Below are 12,100 nucleotides of genomic sequence, written 5' to 3' on the forward strand. Positions count from 1 at the left end.
AGATCCTAGGGGTTGATCTAGAATTGGACCCAGTTCCTTTACTGTTGGGTCTCCCTAGTAGGCATGTTACTTCTGTGGGTAAAGGGAGGCTTTACAACATCCTTACCTTCTCAGCGAGGAAAAACATCATTTTACAATGGATTAGTTATACGGTTCCTTCTATTAAAGATTGGCATAAGATACTATTTGAATGGGTGCCACTGGAATATCTGACATGTACATTGCATTCTAAAACAGATCAGTTCTACAAAGTATGGGAACCTTATCTAAATTACCTAGAACCTGAGGTATCAGCTATTATGCTGCAAGGATTCTCTTAGAATGGTGGTGATCTATGTATTTCAGAATTATACTGTACGTTCCATGTGTGGAACCTAACTTTTTGGTTTAAACTCAACTTTTTTGTTTAATTTCTGTTTGTATGTTTGTTTAAAATGTATGTATTGAGAGACGCAGTGATGGGGATCGGGTGAGAGAAGCGCCGAGCAGGGAGAGGAAGAGTGTGCATGTATGTGTGTGTATATGTGTGTATGTACAGTGGGGAGAACAAGTATTTAATACACATGCAATAAAATGCAAATTAATTACTTAAAAATCATACAATGTGATTTTCTGGATTTTTGTTTTAGATTCCGTCTCTCACAGTTGAAGTGTACCTTCTTTCTGTACCTTCCTTCTGTAGCTCAGTTGGTAGAGCATGGCGCTTGTAACGCCAGGGTAGTGGGTTCGATCCCCGGGACCACCCATACGTAGAATGTATGCACACATGACTGTAAGTCGCTTTGGATAAAAGCGTCTGCTAAATGGCATATATTATTATTATATATTATTATATTATTATTATATTATATATTATTATTATATATTATTATTATATTATTATTATTATTATATTATTATTATATTATTATTACAGACCTCTACATGCTTTGTAAGTAGGAAAACCTGCAAAATCGGCAGTGTATCAAATACTTGTTCTCCCCACTGTATGTAGGTATATATATATATATATGGGTATGTATGTGTACTCAGGGATGGGTAACTCCGGAGGTCCCTTCCATCTCCAGTGAGTAGATCTGCTTTTAGCTTTTTTGCACCTTACATGTGGAATGATCTCCAACGCACTTTAACATTGGAGGAATTGGTGCCTCTAGAGCTTTGGCTCCCAAACTTTTTATAGTCCCGTACCCCTTCAAACATTCAACCTCCAGCTGCGTACCCCCTCTATCACCAGGGTCAGCGCACTCTCAAATTATGTTTTTTTTGCCATCATTGTAAGCCTGCCACACACACACTATACGATACATTTATTAAACATAAGAATGAGTGTGAGTTTTTGTCACAACCTGTCTCATGGGAAGAGACAAAGAGCTCTTAAAGGACGTGTTTTGTTTGTTCGTCCTCTCATGTACTTCTGTATTTTTTGCATTTTTTTGTATATATTTCAATTTTATTTTCAATCTCTTTTCCATTTTAATTCAATTATACCTTCTGGTAACCTGCCTCACGCAATGTGAGACGGAACCGCTATTATGTTTCATTTTTAGACCTTATAGCCAGAACCATCTAGCCATTAGAAGATAACTAGCTAATTAGCTACACATTTACATTACATTACATTTAAGTCATTTAGCAGACGCTCTTATCCAGAGCGACTTACAAATTGGTTCATTCACCTTATGACATCCAGTGGAACAGTCACTTTACAATAGTGCATCTAAATCTTAAAGGGGGGGGGGTGAGAGGGATTACTAATCCTATCCTAGGTATTCCTTAAAGAGGTGGGGTTTCAGGTGTCTACACGCTATTTAGTCATTGTTAGCCACTGCTAGCGGCGTTTACCTTCTGCAAAGATACCAGCCCTTTTTTTTGCCTGGATAATACTTGCCATTCTACCAGTATCGGACTGTTTCTCCACTACAACGCTGGACCATTACTCCTGATCTTCAATGCGAGCCCCGCCTCACCACCACGTCTGGGATATGGCTTTTTCTTTGCAACTCTGCGTAGAAGGCCAGCATCCCAGAGTCGCTTCTTCACTGTTGACGTTGACACTGGTGTTTTGCGGGTACTATTTAATGAAGCTGCCAGTTGAGAACTTGTGAGGCATCTGTTTCTCCAACTAAACACTCTAATATACTTGTCCACTTTCTCAGTTGTGCACCGGGGCCTCCCACTACTCTTTCTATTCTGGTTAGAGCCAGTTTGCGCTGTTCTGTAACGGGTCTCGTACACAGCGTTGTACGAGATCTTCAGTTTCATGGCAATTTCTCGCATGGAATAGCCTTCTTTTCTCAGAACAAGAATAGACTGACGAGTTTCAGAAGAAAGTTCTTTGTTTCTGGACATTTTGAGCCTGTAATCAAACCCACAAATGCTGATGTTCCAGATACTCAACTAGTCTAAAGAAGGCCAGTTTTATTGCTTCTTTAATCAGAACAACAGTTTTCAGCTGTGCTAACATAATTGCAAAAGGGTTTCTAATGATCAATTAGCCTTTTAAAATGATAAACTTGGATTAGCTAACACAACGTGCCATTGGAACACAGGAGTGATGGTTGCTGATAATGGGCCTCTGTACGCCGATGTAGATATTCCATTAAAAATCTGTGATTTCCAGCTACAATAGCCATTTACAACATGAACAATGTCTACATTGTATTTCTGATTAATTTGATGTTATTTTAATGGACCAAAAAATGTTTTTCTTTCAAAACTAGGACATTTCTAAGTGACCCCAAACTTTTGAACAGTGGTGTAACTCAAAACCAAACCAACATATCCTTTGGTAAAACAACAAGCCTGTCTCACCAGCATAGATATACAATATCATAGATAGAAGCCATGTATATAATACTGTATGTTCTATTTCATTCTGTGCTCACCAGCATGTAGAGGTTCTCCCAGAAGTCCTGTGTCATGAGTCTGAAGAGAGCCAGGAAAGCCCATCCAAAGCTGTCAAAGCTGGTGTAACCGTAATTTGGATTCCTGCCAGCTTTCATGCATGTGAAGCCTTCAGGGCAGCGGCTGGGGGGAGAGGAGAGGGCCACACAACCATACAAAGACTCAGCAATATTTACATACAAAAACAACATGGCTGCCAGATAGTACAGTTGTCTGGTTTAATGAAAGAATAAGAATGATAGACAGGCAGACAGAAGGAGAGACACAGACAGACAGACAGACAGACAGACAGACAGACAGACAGACAGACAGACAGACAGACAGACAGACAGACAGACAGACAGACAGACAGACAGACAGACAGACAGACAGACAGACAGACAGACAGACAGACAGACAGACAGACAGACAGACAGACAGACAGACAGACAGACAGACAGACAGACAGACAGACAGACAGACAGACAGACAGACAGACAGACAGACAGACAGATTTAAACCAGTGGAGAGTGATAGCGCTGAAGTCATCCATGTATCCTATGGAAAACTCCTGATGGCGCATGAAGACAGAATTTTTTCAATTTGAAGCGCGCCATATGGGGTGAATGACACCAAAAACACACTAAGGATTATGATGAGGACACTGGTGGGAGGAGCCATTACAACGAGCCTGGCATCCTATAGATCCTCCCACCAGCCTCCTCTGGTAAATAGCAAAGGATCATGGTCGATGTAGTTGTTTTCATCCTGCCTGAGAGACGCGCGCAAAGATCACAGGCCGGCTCATGATTGGTCTGTGTCAGCAGGTGGTCCTGCGTGACTACAAATGTAGTAGTCAGAATGGATCACTATTTAATTAAATATCTAGATTTGTAGCGAACTTGAAAATAATTCACTGTGGGGATCGAAACTCATCATAATATACTAATTTTAGAGTCCAAAACAGTCATCTAGAAAACATCTTTGGACCATTCTGGAAATCATAATTTACATAGACTTTCTTGGGCAGACCAGGGTTTTTGGCACAGCTTGGGCAGAGCTTATTCAGTTCCAGAACAGACACCAGGGGCCTGTATGCAACTCACCCAGAATCTGAACTGTTGCCACATAAAAGGGCATCCAATTGCCTAGGCAGGAAGTAGAAATTTTCTGGTGAAAGAAACACAACACACACATACAGAATAGCATCAGAAAAACATTCCCTATCTGTCTTTTCTAATGGCCATTTAGGAGTAGAAGGCTAGACCTCTGCAGCTATGTAGATCAGTGGAGGCTGCTAAGTGGAGAACGGCTCATAATAACTGGAACGGCGCAAATGGAATGGCATCAAACCATGTGTTTGATGTATTTGATACCATTCCACTGATTCCGCTCCAGCCATTACCACGAGCCCGTCCTCCCCAATTAAGGTCCCACCAACCTCCTGTGATGTGGAGGGATATAGGACAAACTTTCTCAGCAAATGGAAACATTTTGCTACGTTGTGCTCTTAAAAACACAACCCTGGTGTGTTTGTCTGCGGCCAGGCAACGTACTGTCGTTATTGATGTATTCATTCCAGTCGAAGCCTAAGCTGCCGTTGGCCAAGAAGTTCTCGGTGGAGTTGATTGGCCAAATCACGCATTTTTGTCGTAGGTTGCCCATGAAGAGCTGTAGTCCAATCAGAGCGAAGACACCGAGACAGAATACCGTGAGGATCATAACATCTGACAATTTCTTCACTGATTGTATTAGAGCACCGACAATGGTCTTCAGGCCTGGGGAGGGAGAAACACACACACAGACAAACGTTTGCACACACACACACACAAACGCACAGAGGTACAAACACAGACGGACGTGCACACACACAAACCAAAGAGATGATGCAGAAGGTTTGTATATGGGAGACGATCTTGGGGTTCTCAGACAATGTGACTTTGTTGTTCTGTATTGCCTGTCTAATAAGTCCATGATAAAAGTACTGTACTGTGTTGCCTGTTTAATAAGTCCATGATCAAAGTACTGTACTTTTCTGTCTAATAAGTCCATTATCAAAGTACTGTACTGTATTGCCTGTTTAATAAGTCCATTATCAAAGTACTGTACTTTTCTGTCTAATAAGTCCATTATCAAAGTACTGTACTGTATTGCCTGTTTAATAATGTATGCACACATGACTATAAGTCGCTTTGGATAAAAGCGTCTGCTAAATGGCATATATTATTATTATTATTCAAGTACTGTACTATACTGTCTAATAAGTCCATAACCAAAGTACTGTACTGTATTGCCTGTTTAATAAGTCCATTATCAAAGTACTGTACTTTTCTGTCTAATAAGTCCATTATCAAAGTACTGTACTGTATTGCCTGTTTAATAAGTCCATGATCAAAGTACTGTACTATACTGTCTAATAAGTCCATAACCAAAGTACTGTACTGTATTGCCTGTTTAATAAGTCCATGATCAAAGTACTGTACTTTTCTGTCTAATAAGTCCATTATCAAAGTACTGTACTGTATTGCCTGTTTAATAAGTCCATTATCAAAGTACTGTACTTTTCTGTCTAATAAGTCCATTATCAAAGTACTGTACTGTATTGCCTGTTTAATAAGTCCATTATCAAAGTACTGTACTGTACTGTCTGCTTTATGTCCATTCCTTCATCAACCAGTATTCAGCTTACAGTATATTGTGCGATGGGATGGATTGTCCCGAGTATCCATTATAACACGCACATTAAACCCTTATGCCTGGGTTGGGTATTTAATAATACAATACAAATTGATGTGTCATCAGTATATAGTATGTTCCTGTACACTGAGTATACAAAACATTAAGAACACCTGTTCTTTCCATGACATAAGACAATTGAGACATGGATTGTGTATGTGTCCCATTCTGAGGGTGAATGGGCAAGACAAAATATTGAAGTGCCTTTGAACGGGGTACGGTAGTAGGTAATGTTTCCTCTAAACTGAGTGCTTGCTTTAGTGAGCAGCTCCCCTCGGACTGCTGGTGCAGAAGCAATATGAGATTAAACTTCACTCAATTTTCTACAGTTTTCCCCTTTAGTTAACACTATCAAAGTTTCACCTCACTGTGGGAATTGTGATTGAATCAACGCAATATTAGCCGCGTTCCATGTAATAAAACAAATAAAACAAACTATGCCAGATTTAGTATGCAAAACTAATTGTGTAAGAGATTTTCTCGTAGGCAGAGCGCATTGGTGTATGATTCTATTGCATTGACAGCACAACTCATGATGTACTCTATACGGTGCGCCATAACCAATCAGAGCAGCAGTAGGCCTATATGCAAATAGCCATTGCCATATATGGATCTGTGCCATTCACTTTGAACTGGACTATGTTTAGGCTACAGTATGAGTGGTCTTGAGTAGATGTGTTTGTGTTGAGATCAAAGTGAGAGCTGCATGGAGCGACGTGTGCACATTTGTTCACATTATTTGCTAGTTAGTCAATTATTAGCCCAGTTATAGATCATTTGTAGTCAACAATGGGGAGTGATTGCTTCCTACAAGAGCACAAAACATATACATTTCTATCACTCTTTAAATAGCCAGTTGTGAGCCAAAGAGATAAGTGGCTAATAGGCAGACGGTAGCATAATTTGTCTGATTCTCTGTAATAATGGGAATAATAATGAATTTGATTTTGTAAAGTGGTTTCTTGCACCAATTTATTTATATTTAACTAGGCAAGTCAGTTAAGATCAAATTCTTATTTACAATGACGGCCTAGGAACGGTGCCTTAACTGCCTTGTTGAGGGGCTGAACGACAGAACCATAGCTGACCATCCTTCAGTGCTTAATTTGAGCAGGATCAGGTGAAAATCTCCCCGTCAGAATTCCCCCCCCTTCACGTTCTTCATTGTTGCGACTTGCTTGCTAGTTGAGATTTCTGCTCTTCACTCCGTTGACAGTCTAGTCTACATTTCACTGATCTTAGTAGCAGAAAGCATTTTTGTCTGCAGTTTTCGGTTTGGCTATTTGTTTCAAGTGTTTGTGGCGGTTCTAGCTTGTATGGCCCCTGTGCGAACCCCTCCTTCAGCGCCCGCGCCTGCCCCCACCCTTGGCACGATGCCGCCCTGGGCGGTTGCCCCCACCCTTGGCACGATGCCGCCCTGGGCGGTTGCCCCCACCCTTGGCACGATGCCGCCCTGGGCGGTTGCCCCCACCCTTGGCACGATGCCCCTGGGCGGTTGCCCCCACCCTTGGCACGATGCCCCTGGGCGGTTGCCCCCACCCTTGGCACGATGCCACACTGGGCAGTTTCCCCCACCCTTGGCACGATGCCCCTGGGTGGTTGCCCCCACCCTTGGCACGATGCCGCCCTGGGCGGTTGCCCCCACCCTTGGCACGATGCCCCTGGGCGGTTGCCCCCACCCTTGGCACGATGCCGCCCTGGGCGGTTGCCCCCACCCTTGGCACAATGCCGCCCTGGGCGGTTGCCCCCACCCTTGGCACGATGCCCCTGGGCGGTTGTTCCCACCCTTGGCACGATGACGCCCTGGGCGGTTGCCCCCACCCTTGGCACGATGCCCCTGGGCGGTTGCCCCCACCCTTGGCACGATGCCCCTGGGCGGTTGCCCCCACCCTTGGCACGATGCCACACTGGGCAGTTTCCCCCACCCTTGGCACGATGCCCCTAGGCGGTTGCCCCCACCCTTGGCACGATGCCACACTGGGCAGTTTCCCCCACCCTTGGCACGATGCCCCTGGGCGGTTGCCCCCACCCTTGGCACGATGCCGCCCTGGGCGGTTGCCCCCACCCTTGGCACGATGCCCCTGGGCGGTTGCCCCCACCCTTGGCACGATGCCCCTGGGCGGTTGCCCCCACCCTTGGCACGATGCCACACTGGGCAGTTGCCCCCACCCTTGGCACGATGCCGCTGGGCGGTTGCCCCCACCCTTGGCAAGATGCCCCTGGGCGGTTGACCCCACCCTTGGCAAGATGCCCCTGGGCGGTTGACCATGTCGCCGGTACCTAAATCCACTACTGATTTTGTATTAGTCTATAAATAAATCTCTTTGCCAAAATTCGTCATCTCTCCCGTGTCTTATTCAACTAGTATATGTGAAAGTGTCAGGATAATAATTCAGCCATAGTTGTTCTCAAATGTTTATTGCTTGCCAACATTTTACTCCCTCCTCTATGTTTATTAATATAACACACATACAATAATTATTCATTTCAGTCGCCTATCCTGATGTGAAGTTTGTTCTATAGAAACTATTTGACTCTGTTGTGTTCCACAGAAAGTATTTGACTCTAGCTACAAAATTAAGCAAATTAGAAGCATGGGGAGCACAACACCGGCACATCTACGCGAGAGAAGAAAAAAAATCACTGTTTGCAAACTAAAAATTCTAACAAAAGCGATCAGTGTTCATTCGAGTTGCCTTCTCATTAATTATCCTGCCCTCGAAAACAACATAATGTGAAAACGTAGATGTTCAGCTCACACTTGATATTTTACGAATGGATTTGTGTTGGGCCGGCTCGGGTTAATGGTTGGTGCAACATTATAGCCTATGCTTGAGACCAATGTGTGGCCGTTGATGTGGTGAAAGACAGAAGAGCGCCTGTATCTCTCTCAGAACTAGAATGACGTTTACTTTCTATGACCTGCACCTCTCATCTCTCCAGCGTTGCACTTCATCATTTATTTCCTTATAGAATCATAGCCGCGGGATCACTTTTTGTTCTCACCTCTCTCGCGCTCACTTTTTGTTCTGGCATCTCCCGATTTACAACTTAAGCACTACCATCCTTCATATACCATATCATATACTGTATGTATATTAAAATACATTTGCCAGAGTTATAGAATAACTGCTGTCTGTTCAGAAAGAAATGACATCATTTATAAAACTAGACCAGAAGTAGGTCCATCATTTATAATACTACACCAGAAGTAGGTCTATCATTTATAATACTACACCAGAAGTAGGTCCATCATTTATAATACTACACCAGTAGTTGTCATGTTTTGTCTTATATTGTCTTGTCATTTTGCTTTCCCTTCTGTTTGTTTTCCCCCTGCTGGTCTTTTTAGGTTCGTTCCCTTTTTTCTCTCTTCCTCCCTCTCTCTCTTCTCTCTATCGTTCCGTTCCTGCTCCCAGCTGTTCCTATTCCCCTAATCAATCATTTAGTCTTTCCACACCTGTTCCCTATCTTTTCCTCTGATTAGAGTCCCTATTTCTCCCCTTGTTTTCCGTTTCTGTCCTGTCGGATCCTTGTATATTGTTCACCGTGCTGTGTCTTTGTCTCGCCCTGTCGTGTCGTGTTTCCCTCAGATGCTGCGTGGTGAGCAGGTGTCTGAGTCTGCTACGGTCAGTGCCTTCCCGAGGCAACCTACAGTTTATGGTCGAGTCTCCAGTCTGTCCTCGTCATTACGAGTGGAATTGTTTTTTATGCTTTGATTACCGCTCCGATTTGTCTAGGAGTATTGCATATTTTCTTTACTGGAATAAAGACTCTATTTTCTCCAAGTCGCTTTTGGGTCCTCATTCACCTGCATAACAGTAGTAGGTCCATCATTTATAATACTACACCAGAAGTAGGTCCATCATTTATAATACTACACCAGAAGTAGGTCCATCATTTATAATACTTCTCCAGTAGTAGGTCCATCATTTATAATACTACACCAGAAGTAGGTCCATCATTTATAATACTACTCCAGAAGTAGGTCCATCATTTAGCCACAAAGGACCAATTGCTGTTTACAAAAATTGCCTCGTTTTGGACTGTGTTCACATAGCTCAATCCCAAAGTATATAGCCTGGGAACGAGCTACAAATCTGTCAGTGAACAGCATGCAGCTGGAACAAGCCTTATGTAATATTTCAAACACAATCGCGATTGGAAAATACAGGTTGGAAATCAAATGGCTCTTGCTTAAAAGACTTGAATCCTACTGTAGGCTACCAAAATATTAAATCAACTTCCAAATAGGCCGATTGAGAGAATGTTGTTTTACAAAGTAAAACAAGAGATAGGCTTTTGGGATGAGCGCATCGGCCATCACTGGTGAGTCAGCTGCTCATCATTGGGTGGAAACTGGAAAGCTTTTCTAGGACTCAGCACATGGTCATTTTTATTGCTCTCAGATTCTTAGTTTGTCAGTATCAAAGTAAACTGTAATTTCGATCATTTGTGAGGTATTCAAAAATATTCAGCTAAACTCTCCAAGGCCTATAAAATGACTGAACTGAATGAAATGTGTTTGTGAAAGGTCAAATTCTTCCCAGACCCAAGTAAAAAAAACAACTCACGTGTGCAACTTCTGTAAGCACCTCTCCTCTGATGCTCTACGGCACTACACAAAATCAATGATATGTGTGCATTGCTTTATTAGCAAGGTGTTTTATTGTTGATTCACTGTGGTACCGCAGAGCCCCCTAGGTCACCCCTCTCTCGCGCTCACTTTTTGTTCTGGAACCTCCCGATTTACAACTTAAGCACTACCATCCTTCATACACCATATCATGTACTGTATGTACTGTATGAACTGTATGTGTTGACTCAAGTAAAGGTTATTGGCTCATTCAGTCACCCCATCAGCATTCTAGAAAGCTCTAGAAAGCTCTAGAAAGCTCTAGAAAGCTCTAGAATGCTCTAGAGCTTTAAAGCTCTAGAAAGCTCTAGAAAGCTCTAGAAAGCTCTAGAAAGCTCTAGAAAGCTCTAGAAAGCTCTAGAATGCTCTAGAGCTTTAAAGCTCTAGAAAGCTCTAGAAAGCTCTAGAATGCTCTAGAAAGCTCTAGAATGCCAGCGGAAAATATGTGTTCTATTTTCTGTTCAAGTCGGTCATTATAATGAAAAGTTAACCATCAACATGAACAAAACAGCAAACGGAAATGGGCAAAACAAACGTTTTCAATGCCATCGTTCATCAGCCAAGCTTTTTAGCAGGCTGATACTGCAAAGCAACTCACTCAAAAGCATCATGCAGCGTAAAATATGTCCACAAACTAGGCTTGGCAGTCTTCATCAATAATGAATAAGTATATTCTGTGGGATGTCAGTTCCCAGCTGAGCGTCAACATACTCTACGTTTCTTCTTTAACAGACGTGTAGAGTCAAATTCATTCATTTGCATCCTTTTTTCCTCGTAATAAATCATGTTAATGTATTTAGTTAAATTGTACCCTCTCTTCCAATCCAATTACCTAGTTATTTTTGGATATGAATAATTATCTCCATCTTTCGAAAACCTTGCAAGAGCCTGGAGGCTTTTTCCAATGATAAAAGTACAGATGAGCTATACTGTAGATGTCTCAACAGTCTTTGTCAAAGTGTGCAGTACAGTGAATCAGGAAAGGTTGGTTAATCATAAGCTATTCCTTATGGTCAGCTAAAGAAAAATGAATCCCATAATAAATCAACATATATTTGACTTTGTCTCTGGTGATAATCTATTGATGTGCTTTCATATTGCTACTGTCAGTGTCCTTTTCTTTAGTGGGGCTTCTGCTATTGCCCATTCCAATGAATAGACATAGACAGTGGCTTACAGCTATTTCCCAGGAGAATCACAGCTGCCTTTAGGATGAGACTTCTACTGGGGCAGAAGAGAGACACTTTGGAAGAACCTGGAGTAGACTGCAAAGCCTATCAAAAATGTATCAGTACCATTTTTGATACATTTGGAGGAAAAAAATCAATTCAACAAATATTATTTCCAATTATTTTTTGGGGGAAGTGCTCAAAAATGATATTAAAAATGATAATAATAATATTAGTGAGTATAATAAAAGTAAAAGGGTGTGATATACATCAGCCTTAGTGTTTAAACTGAATCTCACCTGGTATGACAGAGATAGTTTTCAATGCTCGGAGAACTCTGAATGTTCTCAACGCAGAGACATTGCCCAGGTCCACAAACTCTGTTATATATCTGTAAACAGGGGAAGGACCACACACAAACTAACACCGGTGACAAAAACACACGCGCAAAAGCACCACAACACCACCACCACGCACGCACTCAACCAGGAAGTAACCACAACGCCACTCACAGAGCCTGTCCACGGAGGGGGAGTAAAGGATAAATCAAATAAAAAATAGGACCCACGACACATCGACCCCCATTCTGTCTTACCTAGAATTACAGAAAATAGTTTTCTATGCCCTCGACACTCTGAACATACTCAGAGCTGAGACATTACCTAGGGTTACAAAC

At 42.4% G+C, this 12,100-nt stretch overlaps 1 protein-coding gene across 1 annotated transcript in view; it reads right to left on the reverse strand.

Annotated features, from left to right (window-relative positions):
* The window catches only part of LOC124032316 (sodium channel protein type 8 subunit alpha-like), a 126,144-nt gene that overhangs the window by 78,000 nt on the left and 36,044 nt on the right, over window positions 1-12,100 (reverse strand). The window contains exons 6-9 of the mRNA XM_046344625.1: window positions 11,724-11,815; window positions 4,440-4,661; window positions 3,990-4,053; window positions 2,886-3,027 (exon numbers count right to left, since the gene is read on the reverse strand). Coding sequence (XP_046200581.1) covers window positions 2,886-3,027; window positions 3,990-4,053; window positions 4,440-4,661; window positions 11,724-11,815 — 520 coding nt within the window. The remainder of the gene's footprint in view (window positions 1-2,885; window positions 3,028-3,989; window positions 4,054-4,439; window positions 4,662-11,723; window positions 11,816-12,100) is intronic.

Source organism: Oncorhynchus gorbuscha, linkage group LG03 (assembly GCF_021184085.1).
Source record: "Oncorhynchus gorbuscha isolate QuinsamMale2020 ecotype Even-year linkage group LG03, OgorEven_v1.0, whole genome shotgun sequence".
Lineage (NCBI taxonomy): Eukaryota > Metazoa > Chordata > Actinopteri > Salmoniformes > Salmonidae > Oncorhynchus > Oncorhynchus gorbuscha.